The 25805-nt window shown below is 44.5% G+C and overlaps 2 protein-coding genes across 6 annotated transcripts in view; one reads left to right on the plus strand and one right to left on the minus strand.

Annotated features, from left to right (window-relative positions):
• The window catches only part of lmbr1l (limb development membrane protein 1-like), a 34139-nt gene extending 15373 nt beyond the window's left edge, over positions 1-18766 (minus strand). Inside the window, exons 1-2 of one of the 2 annotated variants that reach the window (XM_041241881.1) lie at positions 18509-18766; positions 1374-1458 (exon numbers count right to left, since the gene is read on the minus strand). In XM_041241881.1, the coding sequence (XP_041097815.1) occupies positions 1374-1458; positions 18509-18571 (148 nt within the window). In that variant the 5' untranslated portion in view covers positions 18572-18766. The remainder of the gene's footprint in view (positions 1-1373; positions 1459-18508) is intronic. The other variant, XM_041241882.1, reaches the window with a different exon arrangement.
• Positions 18767-20168: 1402 nt separating this feature from the next.
• dnajc22 (DnaJ (Hsp40) homolog, subfamily C, member 22) lies at positions 20169-25376 on the plus strand. Of its 4 annotated transcripts, none has more exons than XM_041241876.1 (4): positions 20169-20263; positions 21945-23206; positions 23917-24212; positions 24633-25376. In XM_041241876.1, the coding sequence occupies exons 2-4, from the start codon at positions 22645-22647 to the stop codon at positions 24813-24815; spliced, it is 1041 nt and encodes a 346-aa protein (XP_041097810.1). In that variant the 5' UTR covers positions 20169-20263; positions 21945-22644; the 3' UTR covers positions 24816-25376. The 4 variants fall into 4 exon arrangements, with proteins under 4 accessions (XP_041097810.1, XP_041097811.1, XP_041097814.1 ...); XM_041241877.1 differs by lacking the exon at positions 20169-20263 and adding an exon at positions 20275-20528; XM_041241880.1 differs by lacking the exon at positions 20169-20263 and adding an exon at positions 20903-20954.
• Positions 25377-25805: the final 429 nt, after the last annotated feature.

A 25805-nucleotide genomic window follows, 5' to 3' on the forward strand; every position in this document is an offset into this window, starting at 1 on the left:
ACTCGAGAGCGGGTGTCAGCGAGCTACCGCCCTCTGGAGGACAAAGCCCAGCCCTGCAGATGTCCGCTCCGAGCTCCCTGGGCGCCTGGCCGGTAGGGTCCGCTGTAGCGCAGTGAGGAGAAGCAGTCCCTGACTGTTTTGCCTCCTGAACCCACGGGAGTGCCTGGACCAACGCGACACTCCCTGCACAATCCCCAGCGAAGACCAGACACCTCGCACAGCCAGGACGTGAACCTGCGCTCTTCTAACTGTATGACTGGTCCTACACACCAGGTGAGCCACTAGGGAACCCTTTACCATAATATCTGCAGCTTTCGTGTCACAAAACGTGAGATCTAAGAAATTCAGCACATATTCAGTAATATTTACCAGAATTGCTCTGTGTACTTACTGTAAAAACACACAGGAGCTACCAAATATTTCAAACACCTTTCCCATCTCTGTTTGCCATAAATCTCTCGATACTGTCATTCACCTTGAAAATAATAATCTTCAGAGCGACGCTAAAATTCTTTGCGAAATGACTTGAATTACATTACAAGACATATCACTTCAGCCTGCGGAGAGATATGCATCAGCCCTTAAGAGAATGCAAAAACTGTTAAATCTTAAAGAAAATTGCTTGGGTCTCAGAGAAAGCCAAGCTATAAAATATACACTGTCAGTAATCCAAAAAAAAAACACTGACAGGACATTAAACGCCTGCAGGTAAAAATGTTCTATATCTTGGTAAACACAGACCTTGGCACACTGGGAAAGTGTTCAAAGCTGCAAAACCACTTGCAGATCGTGTACTGATTTATACAACAGCTGCTGTCAGGAGATCTAGCTTAAAAACTTTCGCTCGCTCCTCTGTCAATACCATTTTGGAATCTACCTTGCAATCGTTCAAATGCAACAAAAGAAAGGCCAGGAGAATTCAAACGATGCCGTACTGCTAAGCAAACACAGAGCTTGATCCAAGAGGAGCAACCCCCCAAATGTGTTCGTTCACCTGGGTGTAACCCTCCTTTCATAGCCATACATTGTACTCTGATGAACAGGCATCTCAGTTCATTGAATTGAATTGAAAGTCAAAGGCTGGAAGCGAACTGCAAACCATACAGTTCAAAAGACGAACGCCCTACCATTCAAGTGAAGAGCCAGCTCTGTAGTGGAGAGGAGAGTACGAGTCTGATGCTGAGGCCAGTATTATTAACTGATCTGCTGCTAGGAGGAGATTCATTACAGTTACATAAAAAGAATTCAGTCATGGACTAACGACAGCATTCCACGAACGTTCATGCATTATTCTATTTACATTAAATTTCCATCATTGAGGAGATGCATCATCAACGCAAAGTTAAAAAAAAAAAGAATTGAATGTAGCGAACCTGTAGCAAAGTCTGCGCTCTTCTTGAAGCGAGCGATGATCGTGTAGGAGACGATGTAGAGGCAGGTGAAGAGTAGGGTACAGATCTGCGACAAAGACAAGGCACAGGGTTACACAGGGGAACGAGACACACTCAACATTAATAAATTCTGCTAGGGCTGGAAATGAGACTTGCACCCATTCCAGGTTTTACTACCAGCTTGATCAGTCACAGTGTATAGGTAATAAGCTCAGGTCTTATTAAACTCACAGTAAAACCAGGAATGGATCAAACCACTATGCAAAGGGAGTCTTAATTCCACCCCTGTATTGTACACTGACATTCATAATTTGTGCAAAATTGTTGTTGCACATTTTTCTACTTAATCTTGACATTACTGAACAGCCCTCTTGTGGTGCATTAGAGAGTTTCTGATATTTTTCCTTTGCGTCTCACTGCACCCTCCAGTTTTCGCAAATCTCCTACAAAGTCATAGTGCATTCGTGTAGAATAAAAAAAAACGACTGAAGTCTGCAGCCTTCCGATTCTTTTATTTGGCAGCTCCTGTGCTTGAACTCCGACATCTCTGTAGTTCAGGCTGCTGTGTGTGTTCATTTATAATCTCTAATCACGCAACTAAAACTGGTTTGCAGGAAGACCCAGTTACTGCAGCCCAGACGACCCCTCTGGAATACAGAAGCCTGCGTCTTCCAAGCTGAATTACAAAAACGATCCAGCCCCTGAATTACAAAAACTGCAAGACACCAAACTGGGGGGGGGGGGGGGGGGGGGAATTACCCGAGAGCTACTGTAACAAGAAGCAGAGATGCAAATCAACCTGGAAGCCTGTAACTTCTGATACCATCAGATCACAGAAGGACAAGCGACAGTCAAAAACAAAGTCTTTCCTAAGGAAGCTGTGATCTTCACTGCAAGGGGTACATTTGCAGAGAAGTACTGCTGCGTTCTTATTTTATCAGTGTATCTTGTGTAATTTTGCTGATTAAGGACATCTCTTGTGCAATGCGAGCGCTATCTTTAAACAACGCCAGTCTTCAGTATGTTAGGAGAACTATTGATTGATATGCAGTAGCTGTTAAAAAGATGATATTGTTTAAAAGATGGCACAAAACAACTGATGCAAAGTAGGAAAAAAATGACATTAAAAACAGGAATTGCACACGCAGACCTAAACAGCAATCAATTCACCTAACAATCATAGCAATAGACAAGCTCATTCCTGCAAATATATACCCATATTACTTCAGCCTGTGGAGAGATACGCACCAGCCCTTGAACGACTGTTTCAGAGCCAAGATCTGGCAGATAAAAGCAAAATACAATGTCGTGATCCGAAAAAGCAATAAAACAAGGTTCCTTTCGACAGGACCTTAAAAACGCCTGCAGGTAAAATTCTTCTACAGCATGGTAAACGCTTTCGTCCCTGGCTGAAACTATGCTTTTGAAACTATCAGTGCTGAAAGAGTTCAACCCCAGCCCTCTCTTCATATTCCTCTCTCAAAAGGTGATACAAACAACCTTATATTGAAAATAAGCAAGCCTCAGGCTGGTGGATTCCACATGTAGGAGTCATTGCAACTGCCCAGGCTGATTCAGCACAGAGGTCTGGTTCTAGTTATCAGAGCTCATGGAATTCACAATGCGAAGGAGGCAGGGTGTTTTTGAGCTGAAAACACCTATTAAAATACCGGCACACTGTGCACAGCACACCCAGGCAGAGCCAGATTGTTGGGCAGATCACCAGGGCTGAGAGCTCGGACAGAGCCCTAAAGAAACTAGGGTGTGTCTGCTCAAAGAAACACTGGAATTGTTTGCTATTCAAAATGGGAATCTAGTTACCAACTAAATACACTAAATGCCTGGGCTTTGTTCTGGACTACATTCCTACTCTGATAAATCTCCAACCCATTTTACTGGTAAAACATCGAACAGCTAACTGTTCTGCATCGCTTGGCATTGTAGTTCCTAATAAATTGGCCACCCCCTTTTACTATTTCAGTGTGGGTCTGGTCCCAGACAGCTTTGCATGTGTTCTGTGCTCATTTCCCTGTGTGCAGCTCTTCTGGAACGGAATGCAGAGTTGCAGACTCCTGTGTGCAGACGGTGAGTCTCAGCTGCTTCTTACTGATCTGAAAGTCCCTCTGATGAAAAAGGGCTGAAAGACACAGTAGCTGTTGTCTTAATGATTAAATGTGTGGGCTTACTAAACACAAACCCAATAACCGACTATCGAGAAAAGGCCATGAAATGATACGTCCTGTTCCCCTCCTAACTAACCATTTCAGAAATCTTAAACCCTTTCGCCTGTGGCACAGGAGCGCCTGGAATAAAGACCCCACTGCTTGGCCAGGCTTTGAATAACTAGTGAACTCGAAAGGGTTTGAGAACACTGTTGCATAACAGCTTGAGCCTTTCAACTTTCAATTAATCACACTAGACTAACTGCAGTTAACAAAACAGTGCCCGAGAAGGACAGACAGTAGAGTGCTGGCTGCGCTCTCCGCTGGCCCAGCGCTGATAAACAAACCAGCTCTGTGCTGCACAGGACCCCTCCGCAGAGCTGTCAGCCAGCAGGATGTGTGAGAAACACATCCCGGAGTGCCAGCAAGCCAGGAGAGAGGGCACAGTGCCAACCGAACAACTCGGCGGGACAGCTGGGGGCAGAATTATTCACTGTGCATCAGGGAACACCTTCTTACTGTTTTTACTTGGGGAGATACAAGGGTATTCATCCTCTCAATGGAGATTTCAATTAACTGTTTAATGCTTAAAGAGCTCATGCTTGGTTAAAATGGACAATGTGATTTATACCCATTGAGTTACTGTAATCCGATTACAATTCAGTAACTTATAGGGAAATGGTTTTCAGACAGGCAACGGATTACATTTTACATGAAAAAAGTACTTTAACGCCCAATGTGGAAATCAGAAAGCTCTTTAACAGTGCAAGTCAAACCTGACATCATGTCACTTGAACTGACTCGCCAGAGGAGGGAACGAGCGGGCCGGATACTGTCGCTGGAACTCTGAGCTGCAGCCTGACCAAGCTGAAAAAAATCTCTCCAAAGAACTGTGTCTAAGTAACGAACTACTTAGACCTGTAACTGGTTCATTTTATGCCTTTAATGAGTTACTGTAACTGGTTAATCCAACACTGGTTACACTGAAGGTTATGAACACATGCTGCCCCCCCTTATCTTACTGAGGTAACACAATAGCCCGTTCTTAGTGATGATTTCATCTTATTTCATGCAGAGCAATCCTTCACGATCTATACAAATAAGGTAGCGCGCCCTCACCATTTCAGTTCTGTTACACCCCCTGTTTACAGAAAGCCAGGAATACTTGGAAGAATACTTGGAGTCAGGCACGAAAGCTGTGGGTTTGTAGCAGCTTTCATTACAGGTGGAAACAGCGTTTCCATCCGGAGCAAAAGAACCTGTTCATCTTTTGAAAAGGTGCAAATGCAAAGCTGCGGTCCTTCGCTGATGAGAGCGCATCGTACAGTCAGCGTGGTATTGTGACGTCACGTGGAACCCAGCAGGGAGCTGAAAGGATGTTTTTGCAAGCTGCAGGATGTTTTGCAACAGATGCGGAGAGGAAAGTGACCGAGTGATCAAGCAAGCCAAGCTAATGAATCCCAGCTCTCTGCCGAGGAACTGATGCACAATAAAATAACTTCACGGACGACTATTTTGTTAAAAGACAATAACATGAAGAGACCGGGCGAGCGTGTTTTCACACCAGCTACAAAACACACTTCATTCAACAACTGTTTGGAGAACTCCAGCGAGCCATGCTGTAGGGTTGGGGCGATTTACAGTAACTCGGTAAAATCGTATCAAACAGAAGTCATGATGAAGTAATAATTAGTTATCGGAAATGTAAGATACTATATTCATTATCAAGATTTTTAATGACAGCTGAATTTTTAATTATTCCACAATTGCAAGGATTCTGTTCAAGTAATACGCAATTAGTACATCACTTAACGATGACCCAGCGGTTGTGAGGCTTTTGCGAGATTTCATTGAGAAAAGGCGTTGAGTGAAAGCAGCAGTGAGCACTCTTTCAAAACAGTTTAACAAAAAAGAAAAACACTAGTTCACCATCTATTTCAGTATTCTTGGAGAAAACGAAGGTACCCTACGTACAAAATATGCTGCAATATGGTTATTATACAAACAGAAAACAACTGTAAACTATTCTATGTTAATTTAAAATTGATTTATTTCTGTGTGTCATTATATGTAAGGTATGGTTGGGTATCGTCGCTTGTTAATGCAGCGACATTAGCTATTTTGTTGTTTTGTGTATTAAGTAGTTGGATGACAAAGTGCGCTAAATTCCTGTAGTTTAACTGAAAATAATTCTGTTTCCGATTTCTCCAGTAATGCGCACAGAGAAGGCAGGATTTATTTTGCGTGTTACTGTTGTTATTTCCAGTAGCATGTTGGCTACAGCAAAGCAATGCAATGGGCACTCATTTGATTTCACTATCTGTATACTGCAGTCATTCTTAATGTCGCATGCACCAAGAACACATTACAGAAATGGTACTTTAGTGAAAAGGGAAATGCATTTCAAACAGACCAAGCAGTATAAATGTGCATGCGTTTGTTTAATTTTTAAACCGGACGCTTCATTATCCCAGGTGACCCGTCCTCGGTTTGAGAGAGGACTGTATTTTATATCTGGATAACCAGCTGAATCTCAATGAGCAAACACCATGATAACACTGAGGCCCCAGCTGGATTAAGAGAGTTACAAAGAGTCAGTATTTATCGTTACAACAGAGATCTATCAGTATTTGGATCATTCAAATAGCGTCCTTGGTGGACTGTACTGAGCTGCAGGAGTCGCACCCTCTACCTCAACCCAACAGTTCAGTGCCTTTATTCATGAAGAGGGAGTCCACACAATCTGCACATCCATGACGCTGCGGTTCTGTATTACCGACCCAAGCCTGACATCACAGTCAATGCCCTGTAAGTTTTCTAACCCTCAGTACGTGGGAAGAGCGCAGAACGGGCTGCAATTACTCAAACCGCATTCTCAGATACCCCATAAAATGACCAAACCCTGACATTACCTCCAGCGTACAGTTCACACATAAAAACACTTAAAACATGGATTTCATTTTTGAATACGCACTTTTTCTTTGCATGGAAAACCTTTAACAAATACGAAAAAACGGGCCTCGGGTTACATTTCAAGAAGAGTCTGTTCCAATATACAAACCACTGTAACTAAACGCTGCCTTCTACACCGTGGGAAGCCACGCTGCTCTACTTTGCTGTTTCACAGCACTCCGAGATTATTACTATACTATACAGAACTGCCACTCCCTGCACTGGATCTCCATAGCTAGACAGAGTTGTAATATGTTGGCGCTGACAGTGGTGACAAAGGCAACAGAAAGGGGTGGTAGAACTTGTTTGACTGACTCTGACAATACTGTAAACGGGAGATAATGCACTGCAGCCTCTACTCAGAAAAGCTTATCACTTGGAAGTGGCAAAGTTTTGCGAATGGGAAATACAGGGCTCCCTTGTTATAAGGCTGCCCTTCATACCACAGAGCCGGTTAGAAGGCGGTCACAGCTCCCTCATGGCTCTAGCACTTGTATTCTTGTTAGAAGGTGGGACACAGTGTTAAAGAAGGCGCACTCTAGCAGTACAAAATCACATGCATCGACATTCACATCGGCCAGAGAAGGACAGACAGGCATTTACTTACAAGCCCACATTATGATATGCAATGCATGCTGCAGAATGCCTCACCTCGTTCATTCCAGCACTCTGAAGTTCACCTAAGTGATGGTATTGTCCAACAGGGTGTAACATCACTAGTTTGCAATGTGCACCCCACCCTGCAGCACACGGCTTTCATTAACTGCAGTGTTAGTTTCTATTGACACTTCTAATGTACCCTTTCAATTCAGATCTTGTTTAACACGAGTCAAAACAAACCTACCAGGTTTGATTACGAAATGTCACATTGTCTGTTTTTCTGTTAATTAAACCAAAAAGCGGTACGCAACTCAATATGTTGGCGTAACATCCTTCAGCATGTGGGATTCAACTACGAAGCAAAATCAATTCATTCTAGAGGGTGATGCAAAACATTTGGCCAGCTCTGTACACCACACTTACTATTATTATTGAAATACCTGCACCTTAATATTCAGGGAAGGCAATAAGACTCCTATTGCACAGCAGTTTCACCCATTCCAGGTTTTTCAGTGTGCAGGTAACAAGCTCTAGCATATCTTATTAAAATCAGGAAAGGACCCAGCTGCTATGCAATGGGAGGGTTAATTCCATCCCTAGATGTTTGACAACAATTCAGTGTTTAGCAAAATTCTAAATTATTAACAGCCAGAATAAATCAGGACCCACCTACAGCTATACAAAGCAGGAGCACGACGCACACAGTACCGTTAGTCGTCTTTCGCTTGCTTTAAAAAGTCCAGGTATATCAGTGACAGCGATATAAATAACACACACAGGTGTCAGTGTCATGAGAATGTAGGCCAGCATGCACAGCGACACAGCTTCAAAGACCATGCAGAGTTTCAGCACACAGAGAACACGATTTCACTCCAGCGCGAAATAAAAGAAATTTAGCAGTATTAAAAGAAACAGATGGGACGTCAACCCGAGGTCCTATTCCAAGGGTTGTTGTTGATGCATAGTTCACCCCCTAGTATCCAAATCGCTTTGGTCTGTTAAGTGATAAAAAGGTGTGGTCTCTGCAAGGGGCCCCCCCCGAGTCATATACAAAAAAGGGTCACTTCTGTGAAGCCCTAGGATTAAACAAGACACTACTGGAAAAACGTTTTTTATTGCAGTTCAAGCTAGTAGAAATATGAATTTAAAAAAACAGTTTGAGGACTAAGTGTGCCAAAAGTGTGTCTCTCTAAATCCATTCTAAATCTACCACTCCTGAGAGTTTAACCGTTTAAAAATAAATCTATCAGGTGCATTTAGGATCTAGTCAATTAATGTTATGGGTTGTTTATCTGTGGTTTTCTTTTATTCCATTTAAACAAGAAAGGCTGCCTGCACTAGGGGTGTAGACGAATGCAGCGATACAAAACGTACTGCGAGATGAGGTGGGAGGGTCTTGATGGGCTACTTGTACGCTGCATAGCGGGATCAAATGATCACCAAATGAAGGACTATCGTTAAAAGACTAAATGAAATATGAAGGGCATATATTCATGCCAGCTATAAAACACACTTCACTCAGGAACCACTTGAACTACAACTACAACACAAACAGCATATCATGTGAAGAGCACATGATGAACGGTTACACTTGAGTACCGTGTGCAGCTTTATTAGAGCACCCCGTTGCTTCTGTGTACAGGAAATCAAACCACTGGAAGCGAATCTTAGAACATTTTCAAAATAGGCAAAGTAGGGACTTTAACGTGCAACACATGCAATTCATTGAAAACAGTAAGAGAAAAGGAACACAGAGACTTTAAAAGTTGTCTAATTAAAAACACAAAGCAGTCTGAGTCTTTTCACACGAGCGCCTATTGTTTGTATCAACGGTTACTGAGCGGAAATTGAAATTCTCACACCCGGAGGTTTTCAAGCAGGTCGGCATATAAAGAATACAAAATGACACACTGCTGTACTTCATATTTAAAACTAAATTTAAAAAAAATCCAAAAACGGAAAACCTGCTTTGAAGTTCTCCAGGATGCCGTTGTTTGACCTTTGACCGCTCAGGTGTGTGCGTGACAGCCTCACAGGAGAGGACAGAGCTGAACAAACAACCCCTTCCTGTCCGACTGCCGTCAGCACTGCTGTGAGGTCTTCACACCGGCCTTTGAGAGAGAGGCTATTGTTTGAAATACCTGCTAACATGCCAGCATTGTAACAGCAGGTCACGACACAAAGTGCTCTGTCACACTGCAACTTGAACATAGTGAAGCAATGCTGGGCACCACTACCGACAAACCACCTGCATCGCCTGCAATTTTAGGATCGAGACAGTTTTTCATTAAGTATGTGGAATAATTCATTATGTTAGCAGGTTTCATGAGACTTTAATGAAGCAAAATTAGATCACTCTACAGGGTGCTGCAAAACTTTTGGCCTTCGCTGTAGGTCATGCGATCTAGCTTCTGCACCCAATTAGAATTATTGAATTCATCTAATTAACATTTCATGGAAACGGTCAAGCTAGAACGAAGAGGACTCTATTGAAACAGAACTTCATCAGTTAACAGAAGCAATACTGAGGCAGCAGCTGTGAAACACCCCTGCCCCACTCCCAACGCTTCAGCAATCAGCTCCTGCAGGTAATCAATACAGTGCTACTGGAGAGGCAGTGATCTGTCTCTAGAGAGAGAGAGAGAGAGAGAGAGAGAGAGAGAGAGAGAGAGAGAGAGAGAGAGAGAGAGAGAGAGAGAGAGAGAGAGAGCAGAGGAGCACTCTGTCCATCAGCGAGCCTGAAATACGCATACATTGATGCACACACACTGTATACTCCACTGACAAACCCGGGTGCAAAATACACACACGCACGCGCACGCACACGCACAAATGGTGTACCATCATGATTTAATGCCCTAGTCTAGTGTCAATTCTCAATAGGAGAAATTCAAAGGGATCAGAATTTGACATTCTTCATAACAGGATACCAAAAAATCTTGCAGACTACAGCAGTTTAAGAATCTGGCTCCCATGAAGAATGAGTCTAGGATACAGCTGGGGGTCTGGGGTGCAGGCAGACAAACCCTGCTATCTGTAGTCCTGTTACAGCAGTAGGGCGCAGGACTAAAATGATTGCCTCCGTCTCCCAATCCACAGCTGAGAACTACCGGTCCTCTCATCCAAATACACTGTTATTGTTTCGTACCTGTGTTGAGGGAATTCGTGGCAAGGTGTGTTTTACAATACTATTGTTCAGACCTTGTTAAATGTGTATGAAGAGTGGCCTGGCAAGCTTAATGAGAACTGCCAGCGTTTGTTGTGATCTAGGATGGCAAGGGGAGCGTAACTCGACTCTCCTGGGTTTCTGTTCAACCCCCCTCCAGGCCTGAGGCGTCTGTCATTTACAATTCAAAGCCACTCCTGACAGTCTGGAAGGATCAGATAGGCAGCCAGACAAAGACAAATGGTAAAAACCATAAACACACCGCTGACACGGGGCGGCAGAGCACAGAGAGGGGGCCCCAGCAGCCCTGACCGACCCCCTGCCTCACGTACAGAGTCAGCTGAGCACAGGTTTGGCGTGGACTCTGAAAGAGGCCCAGATTAAAACACCTTGAGCTGGAGTCAAACCCATCCCACAATCCCGCAGAAACACAACTTCAATACTTGCACAATACAGTTCCATTATTTAAACCAGAGGGGCACTACAGAGTAAATCTCGGAGCAGATGTTAACCCTGCCTGGAACGTACGCAGCTACAAAACATCTGATGCAGAACTGAGGTCCGAAGTAAAGAGCGCTCATTCTACAGGACAGAAGATGTTTCCCCAGCTAATTCTATTAAATAAGAATATTCAACACAAGGTAGAAGTGGGTCTCCATTCGCCCCTGGAATCTGACACACAGGTGTCAGACGGTCCTCCTCTCTGTTCTGCGTACAGTCGATACACATCTCCGAGGTGCTTCTGGAGGTTTTGACTGACACGTTGTATTAAACAGGTTGAAATGTACTTTAAATGCTGTTTTGTTCCAAATAAGCCTGGCGGAGTGATATTGCAAACATTGTAAGGGCCCATGCTCGAGATTAATTCGCTCTAGCTCGGCCAATCAGAGTGCAAGGAATCCTTCCATTGAAGCATGCTGGATTTTGAGCTGCTAAGGGTAAAACTAGATTTCTGACAGGAAATCTGGTCACACACAATCCCCTGGAGATAGCCCTGCTAGAAGCACAGCAGGGCAACTTCTACTGGGAAAAACCTGTACAGTGTCTAATAAGAACAGAATGGTCTGTAGGTCAGAAAGGTTGCTCTTCTGAAACATTTAAAATCAATGTCAACAATAAGCACGACAAACACAGGTGTGTTAGCCTGTGTTTATACAATAAGGGTCCATTTATTCTTAAAACCACATTACTATACATAGCAAGAGAATATGCGCATTGAGAAAACTCTTATTAGAAAGCAAGAAGCAAAAAAAAACTGGAATAGAAACTGGACCAGTATTACAGTAAAGTACGTTTGAGAGTCACGAGGCTCCAGGTAGGGCAAAGGGTAACTGATCAATGAAGGTTTCACTGACGCTCGATTCATTGTTTCATCTTTACTAAGACGTTAACCTTATGCATTCCGTGCACCAGGAAAGCGTTCCATCACAGCGGAGAAAGCAAGCGATCCTGGGCTCTGCAGCCCTCCGCTGCACCTTCCCCAGTCACAGCTTTGCTTACCAGACTGTTGTTTTGCAAAGACTGAGACTTTAAAGGGTTCACTGAAATGCGAGGTGCAGCCGAGGAGAACTGTTAACAGAGAGGACTTGGGTTCAAGAGTGGCGGAGACCAGAGTGGCTCTGCCAAAACTATACCTCCGTTGTTTAAATGCAGAAGTCACTTTAAATGCAGAACTGGTTATTGTTTAGATGCTAGTCTCATACTCCATTGAATCTGGAGCACAGCACTGAGCCAAGACTGGGCAGTTTAAGGCACACTGAAGTCACTAATCGTACAATAACCCTGCAGATCACTGCCAAATCAGTTACAGGCTAAAAAAACAAACTAGGCTAATCCTGAAGCAGTCAAGTACAGCCAAGCATTTTTACGCTTTTCAGCTGTGGGCAACATGAAACAGCAAAGTTACAACGATAACACTGTGAACATTCTTCTGACATACGTTCAAACCCAACTTCCTAACATGGTAACAAAATCGTTCTTTGCTTCACAGGGCTGCACGAGACAAATGCCTTGGTTTTAACAGCGTGGGTTTAATAGAAGACGCCGATTATGGCACTGAAGTAAAGCAGAGATCTTATTTGCAATGGGTTTGAGAGAGGGTACAAAGTGCTACACAGTTACAGATCATTAAAAACAGGCAAAGCGTCAGAGAGAAGGACGGGAAAACTAGTTATGTTTTAAGGTTGATTCTAGAAGAAACGTACGCTCCATGTTGTAAAGAAAAAAACAGTAGTCTTGGAGTGCACAGTAAAAGACAACGGGAAATGATAACACGATCTTAATGCAGAAACAAACAGACAATTCAAACTGGCTGCTCTTTGTTTCCACAGTGCGTGACACCACTCCAGTGATCTTCCTTTCCACCCCAGGCTGACGAATTCCTTTCTTTACACAGCGAGGAGGAGTCGGGAACACTGCGGTCCGACAGCCCGTTACTCACGCCACTGTGCAAATGTGACACTTTACAACAGGGGAAGTCAGCAATATCACAGTAATGAATTTTTCTGACGATCCGAAAATAGAACTTGCACTGGAACTGGCTTGAGACCCGCCTCCACTGACACAACCTAAACAGGGACTGAATGAGAATCCATTGCATTGGAAAGCAATCTATTTACTGTCAGCTTCAGCAGCCACGTGTGTATAACAAAGAAATGCCTTATTAAAACGTCTATTCTATAGCCAGCAAAACCCAGAGGTGCAATGCAGACCAAAGCCACTTAAAAAAAGCATTAACAGCAAAATGCGTGGCATGTTGCAAGCAGCCTTGGCTATTCCACCTTAAATCTGATATGAGTGTCCAACAGTCTGACCATATCGCCACACTGCCTGATCCCCGGAGCCCAGCTGACCCCCTCCCTATCTCTGCCCTGCCGAGTGCAGACAGTAATCCCGATCCCAGCAGCTCTGTGCTGGACAGCGTGACCTAGGCTGGATAATCCATCAGAAACACTGAGCTGTGCTGGACTGCCCCTGCTGTAGAGCTCAGAGCACCAGGACACACAGGGAAGCACTGGCATGGATCCTGAATCCAGCAACTGCATTATAAGAAGGTAACACAGCAGAGGGGATGCAGAAGAGCCTCTATGCTTTAGTGTAGTTTACTATATAGTTTAAACGTTATCTTAAATCAACACAACCTGACTGCTCTCCCATTGTTTCCAACAGAGGTCAGCTATTCTGTTATTGCTCAATAATGGAATGGCAAATAAAGCACAGCAATAGTCAGGGTGAGAAACCCAGGCTCACCTGTTCACCTGAGGCAAATTAAAACTGATGAGGACTTGATGTCTGGGTCTCAGTAATCCTACAGGCGAGTGCTTAAAAAAAGTATACAGCTATACTCACAAGCTCACAGGCTTGCGCTTAAATGCAGGAAAAGTCCATTTTCTAACAGGGTGTAGCAGAGGGGAACAAACACTCACAACGCTTACAAAACAGCCACTCAGAACTAAGCCTCCCTTCACTTCCCCGTCATGCCAAATTCTGCATTATTCCGAGATATGAGAATGCGTCAGTTTCACTGAATTTTGCCCGTGCGATTACTTATGCAGCAAGTCTATGCCTCCAGAAAATAAGACGAGCTGCAAGGTCCGTGTCCAGCATGACAAAAACCAGGGTCAAGTAATCAATATAACTGCGTGGAGCAGAATGCAAAGACTGCCGAACAAGTCACATCAACAGCGTAACAATCGCGACACCCCAGAAACACCTCTGTGATTTTAACCTTAAAAGTGCTTCTTGGACCAGCTCACACCCTTGCAAGGCATGCACGACCGGATTCTGATTCTGAATGGATGCATGACCTGGACGAGGCTCAAGGATTACATGTACATGTAAAACAGGCGCAGGAGTGTGTGCACGCCACTGCGTCCAGCCCACTTAACCAGAATGGCAACTGCTAAATATCTGTGAGTTATCTGGGACAGTTCTACAGCCGGTCCCATTACTGAAGCAGTCATACGCCAGGTCACGCACGCTGTCAACGGTGTTGTCCACACAGACTTTACTGGGGTTGGGAATGTGGGGAAGGCAGATGCACAACCCCAATCAATGCATCTGGGAATGAGCGTGCATGTTTACTGTATCTGGGGTTTTCCTGTTCATTTTTTAGGGAACAATTTTAAGCCTAATATTTTGGGGACCCCCAACAGCGGTTGTTGATTCACATAAGGACTGATAAGTTTACATCAGGACTAGCAAGCTTCAAAACCCATAATTGCATTAGTTTCTAACCCTAAATAACACCTTGTAGCACACCATAGGAATTACTCCTTAAATGTGCATGTGAAATATAGATGTTGACCTTAGTATTTTTACAGTAGTATCTATACAGGCATTAGTGTTGTATACAGTCTTACACGCGTTAATAATGTACTGTAATTCTATTGCAATGCTTGTTATGGGCTGTCTAAGTTTACCAGCGTGTTTACGTGTGTGTAATCATAGTTCAAACGCTCTCTGTAGTATTGACAGAAGTGTGTCAGTCTGCACTGAGAGTCTAAAGGTCGCTTCCCAGCTCCATGCTGTAACCCAGAGTCCACATGATAACTTCCCTATTCCTCCACGTCATCACACTGCTGGGCACAGATAGCACAGAGAAAAACACAGAGGCAAGTGACGCAGGGTCTATTTTAATAGATGCCTTTAACTATTAATGCTGCTTGTTTAGATTCTTTGTCAACTCCCTTTATTGACGTCTTTACAAACAGTAACCAGCACATACCATACAGTACAGAGGTCCCTCATAAATCACACACAGCCTGAAAGGTCCAAAGTGTACAGTATAAAATTGAGAGTTTATCACATTATTGCCAAATGCTATAAATCAGGTCTGGTGAGGTTATAGTGTTCACAATGTAGAGTGTGAGAGACAGATGGAAATAACCGAACCCAGGGAAAGTAAGTAAGACTCTCATAGCATAGCAGTCTGATCCATTCCTGGTTGTGCTAGGAGTTTAATAAGACACATCTGGGCTTGTTACCTAAGCAATGGGGATAATCAAGCTCCTAGTAAAATCTGGAAAGGGTGAAACTGCTATGCAGTGTACATCTTATACACCCCCTGGCAGATGATGATGAACAACAATTAGTAGCTTTTCCACAAAAGTATTTATAACCCTACAAAATGTGGTGTGCAAAGCAAGAACCAGAATATATCCCACTATCCTGCTTTGTACAGTACAGCTCTGTCTCACACAGAATATATCCCACTATCCTGACTTGTACAGCTCTCTCTCTCTCTCTCTCCCTCTCCCTCTCCCTCTCTCTCCTCTCCCCCTCTCTCTCTCCTCTCCCCCTCTCTCTCACACACAGATCAGGCAGTACTCGGACTCAGTTTGCAGATAACTCATTTTCATCACAAACATACCAGGCATCAGTCTTCAGCAGTGTCAAACACGCCATGCAAGCAGCACACACATACACGCACACACAGAGTTCATAACAGCATATCAAGCAGCACACACACACACACACACAGACAGACAGACAGACAGACAGAGCTCTCCTCAGCTGCTGCACAGTCAGTCTCTCTCTGACTAGTAATACCACTGCAAAGCTGGTTCTCGCAGCGCTAATGTATTGGAATAATGAGCAGCACTAATGAGAATGTATTTAAATATCCACTGGTCCTGTGCATTAAGCGACTCCCACTGGGACTGGAGCTCTGCTGAAAAGCCCGGAGTGTGCCATGAGGTCCTCACACTGCCACAGGCACCCACCCCACCCCATATCCCACATCCCCCCACCCCTGGCCCGCACACACCCCACCCATATCCACAATTTACTAGCGGCTACAGCACTGGCTACTGGAGGAGACACAGGGGCAAGCATCTTTTAAAGGGAGGGGGTTGTATCTGTTTACAGCTATGTCTACGTTTAAGCATTCAATGTTGCGTTAAAAAAAAAAAAAAAAGTGTACTTTAAAAACCTTTTAAACCTGCCCCATATGAATATCTACAAACCTGCTTATATGAATATCTAATCCTAGTTGTTTTAATGTGATGCAAATGGAAAACGGACAGCTCTTATTTCAGGACATCCTGAACCAAAAACAAAAACACCAGTAAAGAAATATATAGGCTAGATCTTTGTAATACAGGCAGGTATGAAGCTAGGATCATTGTATAGTTACATATTGTATATATAGCACTATTAACACTTCTACATTCCCTGCAGTGTTACCCATCTCCACCTCAATGACAAGACCCATATGGATCAAAGCAGGGGTCTCCAAACCTGCTCCTGGATTCTCACTACATCCTATTTGTTTTCTACATAACCTTTCCATAGTATCTGTCACCAGCTTGTGAAAATTACATGTATGTATTTAATTTTACTTATGTATTTGTTACCAGTCTGCAAGCCATAGGGATGTAACAGACTCTTAACAGCTGTCGTGTCTGTGCTGTGCAGGACTTCAATTACGGAATTGAAACCAAGGTAAACGAGGATTTAAAAAAAAACAACTTGTTTGCACCAAATGACTGAGGACGTGTCGGGAAAGCAGGAGCAGAAGAGTCCGTACCGCCGGGACTTTGCTCAGTCACGGCTGGTGACAGCGTGACTCGCTGGATACGAGCTGCCGAGCGGATTGCTCAACCGACTCGCAGTAAACAAGCGATATAAACAGGAGAGCACGTTAAAAACACAGCCGCTCTCAGCGTGTAGTCTTTAACACACACACACACACACAACACACACACACACAACTACACACAGAGAAACACAGACACACACACACAGAGGGACACACACAGAAACAGACACACACAGCAAACTACACACAGAGAAACACAGACACACACACACAGAGGGACACACACAGAAACAGACACACCACACACACGCACAACTACACACACAGAGAAACACAGACACACACACACAGAGAAACACAGACACACACACACAGAGGGACACACACAGAAACAGACACACCACACACACAGCAAACTACACACAGAGAAACACAGACACACACACACAGAGGGGCACACACAGAAACAGACACACCACACACACAGCAAACTACACACACAGGGGCACACACAGAAACAGACACACGGCCACACACACGTTTGTTTTCACACAGCAAACACACACAGAGAAACACAGACACACACACACAGAAACACACACACACACACACAGCAAACTACACACAGAGAAACACAGACACACACACACAGAGGGACACACACAGAAACAGACACACACAGCAAACTACACACAGAGAAACACAGACACACACACACAGAGGGACACACACAGAAACAGACACACCACACACACAGCACAACTACACACAGAGACTACACACACACACAAACACAGACACACACACACAGAGGGACACACACAGAAACAGACACACCACACACACAGCAAACTACACACAGAGAAACACAGACACACACACACAGAGGGACACACACAGAAACAGACACACCACACACAGCAAACTACACACAGAGAAACACAGACACACACACACAGAGGGACACACACAGAACAGACACACCACGTAAACACACACAAACACACACACAGGGGCACACACAGAAACAGACACACAACCACACACACGTTTGTTTTCAGCCCGGGGTCAAGTTGGCAAAATACCAATTTCTTGGTTTTAAATATATGTGCCCCTTTCTTTACCTGCGTACGTGTTCACAATTTCAAATTTGATATAGATATACACACACCGGTATTATTATTATTATTATTATTATTATTAAGGTAAAATGTACAAAATCAAACACTTTATTAAATAAAATTAATTTAAAAAAAAATAGGTGCAATGTTTTTCGGTCACGACTTCCACTTACACACGCAGTTATCTAGCCCAAAAATGACTCAAAACTCTCCCTAATTTAAAATCTATTTTGGAGCCCACACAATAGGACCCCTACCCCGGCGCTTACGCGCTGCTGTTTTTTAAATGTTTAAACCCCAGCAATGTGTGTTGTGTTGAAGGCGGTGTGCAGTGTGTGCAATCAGTAATGTGTGTTGTGTTGAAGGCGGTGTGTGTTGTGTGCAATCAGTAATGTGTGTTGTGTTGAAGGCGGTGTGTGTTGTGTGCAATCAGTAATGTGTGTCGTGTTGAAGGCGGTGTGTAGTGTGTGCAATCAGTAATGTGTGTCGTGTTGAAGGCGGTGTGTAGTGTGTGCAATCAGTAATGTGTGTGGTGTTGAAGGCGGTGTGTAGTGTGTGCAATCAGGCGCACTCACGATGCTTTCGCGAACCCTGTTGTGGAAGATCTGCTCCCTCACTGACACGTCGTCCGGGTCCATCCTCCGGGCTCACCATAACTGCGAGTGACGAGCACCCAGAAAACAAGGGCAACACATAGCAGCGCGATCAGACACGGGGCGCTCCGTCTCCTTCGCTCTCCTGCTAGACCTGCGGACACCCCGAAACTGCGAGTCCCTCCAAACACGCCGCGATCCGGCGATTCCGCCCTCCCTAGAGAACGACGAGTCACGACTGAACGGAGAGAGGCGGGGACTCCGCTACGGGGGTGCGATTTGCAGTCGGTGTGGGAGGAGATTATCGGCACAAAGGGGCGGGGCACACTGCAAGGGCGGGTCTCACTGAAACGGCAGTACAATAGCGAGTGGGCGCGGCCTCACACTTGACGGGCGGGGTTATGTAAATAGTTATGTAAAGTGGGCGGGAACGCTGTTTTTACTACAAAGGGGCGTGGAGTTTGTAGAAATTGAATTTGTAGTCTCGTTGGGGATTGGCTGTAGGGCGCTATGACTACAAGTTATCGCTGACCTTCATTGGACAGCGATGAGGACTGGTTGCTATAACAGAGGTGATTGGTTGGGATAGGACTTAAAGCTACTGATCAATATGTTAGCGTGGACAAAGCAGGGTCAGCCAGTTACATGCATGTAACGCATAACTGTAATCTGATTACATTTTTTAATTACTTGCAACTGTAATGGTTCCTTTTTCAGGCAAAATGTGGTAACTCATAACTGGAACAGATTGCAATTTGAAAGTAACTATCCAGGACTAGGATGGAGATAAATCACCAACTCTTCAGCATTAGAGTAAGCAAGACTTGACATCTAAGTTTAGTAATGTTATATTGATGGGAAAACAAAACTGTGGTTCCTAAAGCCTTGAAATCCTGTCTGTGCATCAAAAACTGACCCCAGTGCTGTACACTGGTGAAACTGGTGACCCCAGTGCTGTGTACTGGTGAAATTGGTGACGCCATGTCCAGAGACCGGGGCTTTCAAGCAGCTGGACCTCGGTCCAAGTTTAGCTGGAGAGCGTTCTGTCGACACAGCGAGACCGCAGATTCACAGGAAGCAGGCTTTTAAAAGTGTGGGGCTCCATGCAGTTCTACATAGTGAAGGAGGAGTGGCAATAGAGGTTATTTCAGCTGCCATTTGAAAAGGTTCCTGTCAATTCAAGACCGTGCTCAGTGGTAACAAATGAGGAACACCCACGCATTTAAACCAAACAGGTAACACTAACCATGAAGATGCTTCGCCTTTAATGGAACTACCATCCGAGGTGTATTAGCAGGAATGAACCTGTCTAGTCCCACATTCTTACTGTTCCCATGTGCGTTGACTCCCGTGCACTGCATCTATATGGATAACTGTAAGGTCAATTTTTCTACTTTGCATCCATTTTTTTTATGTGATCTTAAAAAAAAAACACAAAAAAGACAGGGGTGGGATTTGCATAACAAATGAGTCACATGTAGGAGCAAGCCAGTTACACAAAAGTGTGTGCTGAATATTGCAGGTGTTCCTAATGATTTGTCCAGCCCTGGTTTGTTGCACAACTGAATTGCACTATCGCGCTTTATCACAATGGAGTTAGGTCTGGTGTAATTCAATCTGTGTCAATATATCAACTGTGCAAGCGACCCAGGGGGTAAAGTCCACTGAGGGCCATTCAACAGACACGAGGAGATACAAAGATTGAGAGAGAGAGAGAAAGACAGAGAGGGGGTTGGGGTAAGTCTGGACTACTTTAATTAAAACACTTGAATTGTTTAATAGATTGATAGATACAGTATAACAAAACATCTGTAGATTCAGTTTTTCCTCATATAGATTCATAGAGGACTGTAATAGAAATATTGATAGGAAATACACACTGCAGATCTAGCCTACATACTTATATGGCAGGCAGCTACAGGATAGCAGTCACAGTCAAAACACCAGACACAGGAAACATTTACAAAAGCAGAACAGAAAATCTACTGGGAGCCATGAAAAGGTAAGGAGAGATAAACACACCAAACAGAAAGGATTGCTAATATTGTGCTGTTGTAACTGCAGGTTGGATAGTAAGAATGTGAATTAGTGAGTGTGCACATTGCAAATACCTGCAGAAAATCAGGAGTTTGTCAGATTCTAACCCGAAAGGACTACAGGAAGAGAGGTGTGTACGACAAAAGTTTTGCTTCGCATGGGGATTTCATCTCCAGCAGGGATAATTAGAAGCAACTTTCATTTTAAAAATATATTGAATTTCAGCTAATGGTTACCCGACTCCCTTGACTAGGAACCAATCCTTGAGTTAGTTAGTTTAAGACTGGAGTAAACTGTTCCCTCCAGGTCCCAGTGGACACCTGCAATGGAGACTGAGCAGTCCAGGACCTGGGTGTGTCTGTGTCAGTCTGTCTCTAGGTGGCACTGCAAGGTGATGAAATCCTGTGCTAATTGAGGGGGTTTGTTACAGCCTGCCAGCCCAGACCACATCGCTTAAAAGCTTCAAATCCCACCCCTGCAAGATGTTTGTATTATTTTATCCAAAACTGCTTACAGAGACTAGGGGGTGAGCTATACATCACAACTGCTGCTGCAGAGTCACTTCCAATAGGACCTCGTTTGTTTTACTTCTCATCCAAAGGACAGAGCACGAGGAGGTGAAGTGATTTGCTCGGGGTCGCTCGCAGCGAGTCAGTGGCTGAGCTGGGATTGAACTGGGAGCCTGGTAACAAGCCCCTTTCCTTAACTACTGGACCACCAAGCATGACACATTGACACCTTTCTATAGCTCTGTAAAACCGCTCCTCCGCTCGAGATGAAACTGCATTATCATTATTTAGCACAGGTCACTGGGAGTATCAGATTGAGGGGATAGGCGTCCCTCTGTCTGTACAGCTCTCATAACGCTCTTGAGAACACAAGAAGCAACACACTGTAAATCATCCGAATAAACCTGACTGTGATGCTAACGCCTTATTTGCTAACCTAATGGCACAGCTCACATGCCACTTATTTGATTTTCATTAAACTCTTCACTGCCGTTTCTTATTCAATGCAATTCTGTGCATACTGTTGACATACAGTGATATATACGTCAAATAAATAAGACATCAAACAGACTACACATGCAGTAAATCATCTTCAGTCACTGTGTGTTAATTCTACCAGGTTAATCTATCTGTATCTATGTTATAATGCATAGATGTTTTCTTCAGGGTTACGGCCGGTTATAGAGCTTTTAACCTCGTCTGATCTCACAGACAGAGCACAGAACCCGTACAGGTAGTGCATCCCACACACTGCCCGCTACACCTACCAGATCAATGGTGTGGGCTCACAGTGCTACAAATCAATAACTGCTTGGGACGCGAGAGTTTACTGTAGTTTTGAAAACAGTTTGTTCTAAATTTGTCTCTTGTAGGTTTATTTCCCTGGGATTGTGAGATCTGGACTGAAAGAACTCAAGTGCAACACACAGACTGGTCCCCACAGCCATTTCCTCTCCACCAGCACTGTAGGGCTCCCTATTCTCTCATTGACTGTGTGTAACAGCCTCTCTGTTCCCCCGAGCATGCAATCTGTGACTATAGAACAGCAACGCCTTCACAACTACACTTAATAAACCTGAAGCTTGAAGCTGCTTGAAAGCATCTTAAATGTTTATTGCAGCCACTGTACAGTGTTTCTGTTGCTGCACAAAGAACTCAGCCACGAATTATCTTAGGCCAGCAATTTCTCTTTCAACCACAAGGGGGCACCAGACTGTAAAAGAATACCTCTTTTTTTAAAGCAGCCAGTATATATTTCATCATTTCTCCTCAGAGGCATTGGATGTAACTCAGATAGAATGATGGCGCCATGCTAGTAAAAATCACATTGAGAACTAAAATATTTATTAGGATTTCAGTTATAAGGAAGGCCAGGAGCTTTTGTACTCAGGAATAAAGGAACAGCCCACTTAACCTCAGACCTGCAGTATATCTAATTACCACCAGGTGGAGCCAAACTAGAAATCAGACGAGAATTGCCTACAGATAAGAAAAAAGAACTGAACCACATTCTTTTAAAGAACACTGGTGAGCAGAGATTCTGTTTACCCACAGTGATCTTCACAAGCAGTCATGGGGAAGAGGAAGCTGTGGGTAACTTACTGGCTCTGGGCAGTAGGGGGCCCCGTGGGGCTCCACCACGTCTACCTGGGGAGGGACAGCCACGCCCTGCTGTGGATGCTCACGTTTGGGGGCTTTGGCCTGGGTTGGCTCCGCGAATTCTTCCGCTTACCTGCCTACGTGGAATCGGCCAATCACAACCCGACCACCGCACGAGCAGCCAATGGAAGGCCCGTCAGAGCTGGGGCCACGCCCCCTCCAATAAGCCCGGCCCGTTTCGCCGGGCAGGTGTGCGTGGGAATCTATTTCGGGATCGCTGCCCTGATCGGTTTGTCCTCCCTCAGCGCTTTCTACCTGCTAGTGCTGCCACTGGCTGTTGGCATGGGCGTCCATCTGGTCTCTTCTGTGGGCGAGGAGACCTCTGACCTCCGCAAGACCCTGACCGCTTGCCTGGTGACCTCGCCGGTGTTCTACGGCCACGCTCTGGGCACTGTGCCAGTCAGTATTGTGGCCAGTGTGACCGCAGCTCAGAACCGCAGGTACAAGCCTGGGATGGAACGAGAGGAACCGCTGGGTAAGGGAACAGCAAACTGGGGGCATTCAGAGGCATGAGGACCGCAATGAGACACAGCTAGCACTGACTTGGCTGCTACTGTATTACAGCTTAAAACTGACTGTAGATAACACAAGCATTGTACAAATCTGCCCTGTGCATTCACTATATAGACCTCAGACATGCAGTTTGGAGAGTTATACCGAGCATGGATTTCATTTTAAAAGGTAACCTCTGGTACTACACTGTCCCAGAAAGATCTCAGTTTGCTTCCCTTACCTTCCAGGAAATCTGTTACACTCGCACTTCCTAGCTCACTTCACCTCAGTAGTGTTGTCTTCTGGGTGATGTTATTGGCTGACAGCATGTCGGTCAATAGGGGAAGCAGCTGATTGGTTATTGACGGGAAAGAAGCCAGTGAAGGGGCGGGGACAATGTCACTCTCCCTGTGAAATAACCCTTGAAGGGCAAGACAGTGTGAAAGCGTGTTTATAATTAAAATACATTTTTTGCTATATGTTTCTTCCAAAACTGCACATTTAAGAGCTATATAATGGATGCATGGAGGAGAAATTCTATTTTGTTAGCTGCAATTACTTGCATGTTTAGTGCTCAGCATTTATGTACCTGTTTATATTTCTAATTTATGCATCCAACCTGCCATAGCACTGTCATTAAGGTGCTGGGCTTCCCTGAGCGCTCCAATACCAGCATCTTACCCCTGCTCCTAGGTGCCAGGCTGTACCGTCTCGGACTGGCATGGCTGGCGTTCTCGGCGCCCCTGGGTTGCTCCGTGTTCTACAACACCACTGCCACCCTCTCCTACATCGCAGATAGTGTCGCCGCTCTGCTGGACTGGCTGTGGTTCTTCCCCTCCCTGCGTTCCCTGCTGGAGTCCTGCCTCCTGCTGCCCTACAGAGCCTTCTCCCTGCTCACAGGGGGCGGAGGAGAGGGGCCGGGGCAGTGGGAGAGGGTGCTGGAGAGGTTTATCAGCGAGCACAGCCAGAGGAGACTGGCAGCACTGCAGGTAAGAGGGCTCCAGGGGGCGTCTACCTATGCAAATGAACGGAAAGCAATGGGAGGCTTTCGGCAAGTAACCAGTAACAAAATAAAGCAGAGCCTGGATGAGAAAGTTCCCCTGACAACCCTTTCAATTATCAATCCACTGGCAGTCAATAAGAACCAAGCCTGCAGCCCCCCTGCTCTCTGTGCTTTGAGTTCATCTCCTCCCCAATCTCCTCGCCTGGACTGTCTCCCTGTCTCTCCCTCACTATCCTCTCTCTCTCCCTGCTTCTCCTACCTCCCTACCAGTCTCCCTGTCTCTCCCTTCTTGCTCCTCTCTCTCCCACTGCCTCCCTCCCTAACTCTCTCACTGCCTCCCTTCCTGCTCCTCTCTCTCTCTCTCTCCTCCTCTCTTTACCTACCGCCCTCTCTCTCCTGTGCTAAGGTACTGGCAGTGAACAGCGAGGCCTCTTTTGAGGAGATCACTCAGAGGTACCGGGAGATGGTGAAGACCTGGCACCCCGACCACAACCCACACCGAGTCAGGGAGGCCAGCAGCAGATTCCTGGAGATCCAGGAAGCTTACGAGACTCTGCTGAGACTGCACAGACCACAGCGCGGGGTGTGACCTAATCAATCAAATCACACACCATACACAGACCACAGTGAGGGCTGTGACAAAGCGGGCCAAGAGTGGACTCACACTGACACACACACACACACACAGTCGCACTAACAGAAACACACCATACACACTGTGGCACTGCCCAAGCATGTCTCCTCAATATCAACAGCTCAATAAACTGTACTCGAACTTCTCCACTATCCATTGACATCTAGTGCCATCTTGTGGCGTACAAATATATTGCACGTATAAAACCCCAAAAAGAAGCCTACAATTTACAATTGTATATATTAGCAAATGTCTTGGTTTTAACAGTGAAGCCAGTCCTTTAAAAAATCAATATGTATGTAATATAACTGGATTGAACATACATGCTATAATTATAAATGCTGGACTTCTTTGGAACCTGAAACATGTTGCAAGTGTCGCCCTCTATTGGTCGTTTTTGGATACTGAAACAAATTCACAAAGTTGTTAAAGGAATTTAAGGAAGTTTACTGACTTTTAAGTTAAAGATGAACTTCCTTATAAATGACTTATTTTAAAATAAAAATAACATTTTAACTGTGTGTCAAAGTTTCCAAAGATTTTGTTAAAAGTCAAACAAGGGCCAAAATGCAAGTAAAATTAAGAATAAGAATGACCTCAAAGTGAATATATATATATATATATATATATATATATATATATATATATATATATATATATATAAAACAATCGATTATACCAAGCTTCATGGAGTGCTTTATTCACAATGTATTTACCACTGGGATGATAAAAACCGAGAAACAAATATTTTAGCAGGATCATTTAAAATCATTGTAGGTAACAAAACTAATTCCATAAATCTTCTCCTTTACCTATTTAAAATAAATGCTTGTGCATGGAAAAGAAAATGTACAGAACTATTTTGTCAGCTACAAATAATGAGATGAAATTGACAGTTTAAAAATGATGTGAAATGAACATGGATATACTGGGCTTCATGCAGCG

The sequence above is a fragment of the Polyodon spathula genome, unplaced genomic scaffold (genome assembly GCF_017654505.1).
Source record: "Polyodon spathula isolate WHYD16114869_AA unplaced genomic scaffold, ASM1765450v1 scaffolds_827, whole genome shotgun sequence".
In the NCBI taxonomy this organism is placed as follows: Eukaryota; Metazoa; Chordata; class Actinopteri; order Acipenseriformes; family Polyodontidae; genus Polyodon; species Polyodon spathula.

Coding starts and splice junctions, on each gene's coding strand:
- dnajc22 (XM_041241876.1), top strand. CDS start 22,645: ATGGGGAAGAGGAAGCTGTGGGTAACTTACTGGCTCTGGGCAGTAGGG. Junction 23,207..23,916: donor GGAACGAGAGGAACCGCTGG/GTAAGGGAACAG, acceptor CCCTGCTCCTAG/GTGCCAGGCTGTACCGTCTC. Junction 24,213..24,632: donor GGAGACTGGCAGCACTGCAG/GTAAGAGGGCTC, acceptor TCCTGTGCTAAG/GTACTGGCAGTGAACAGCGA.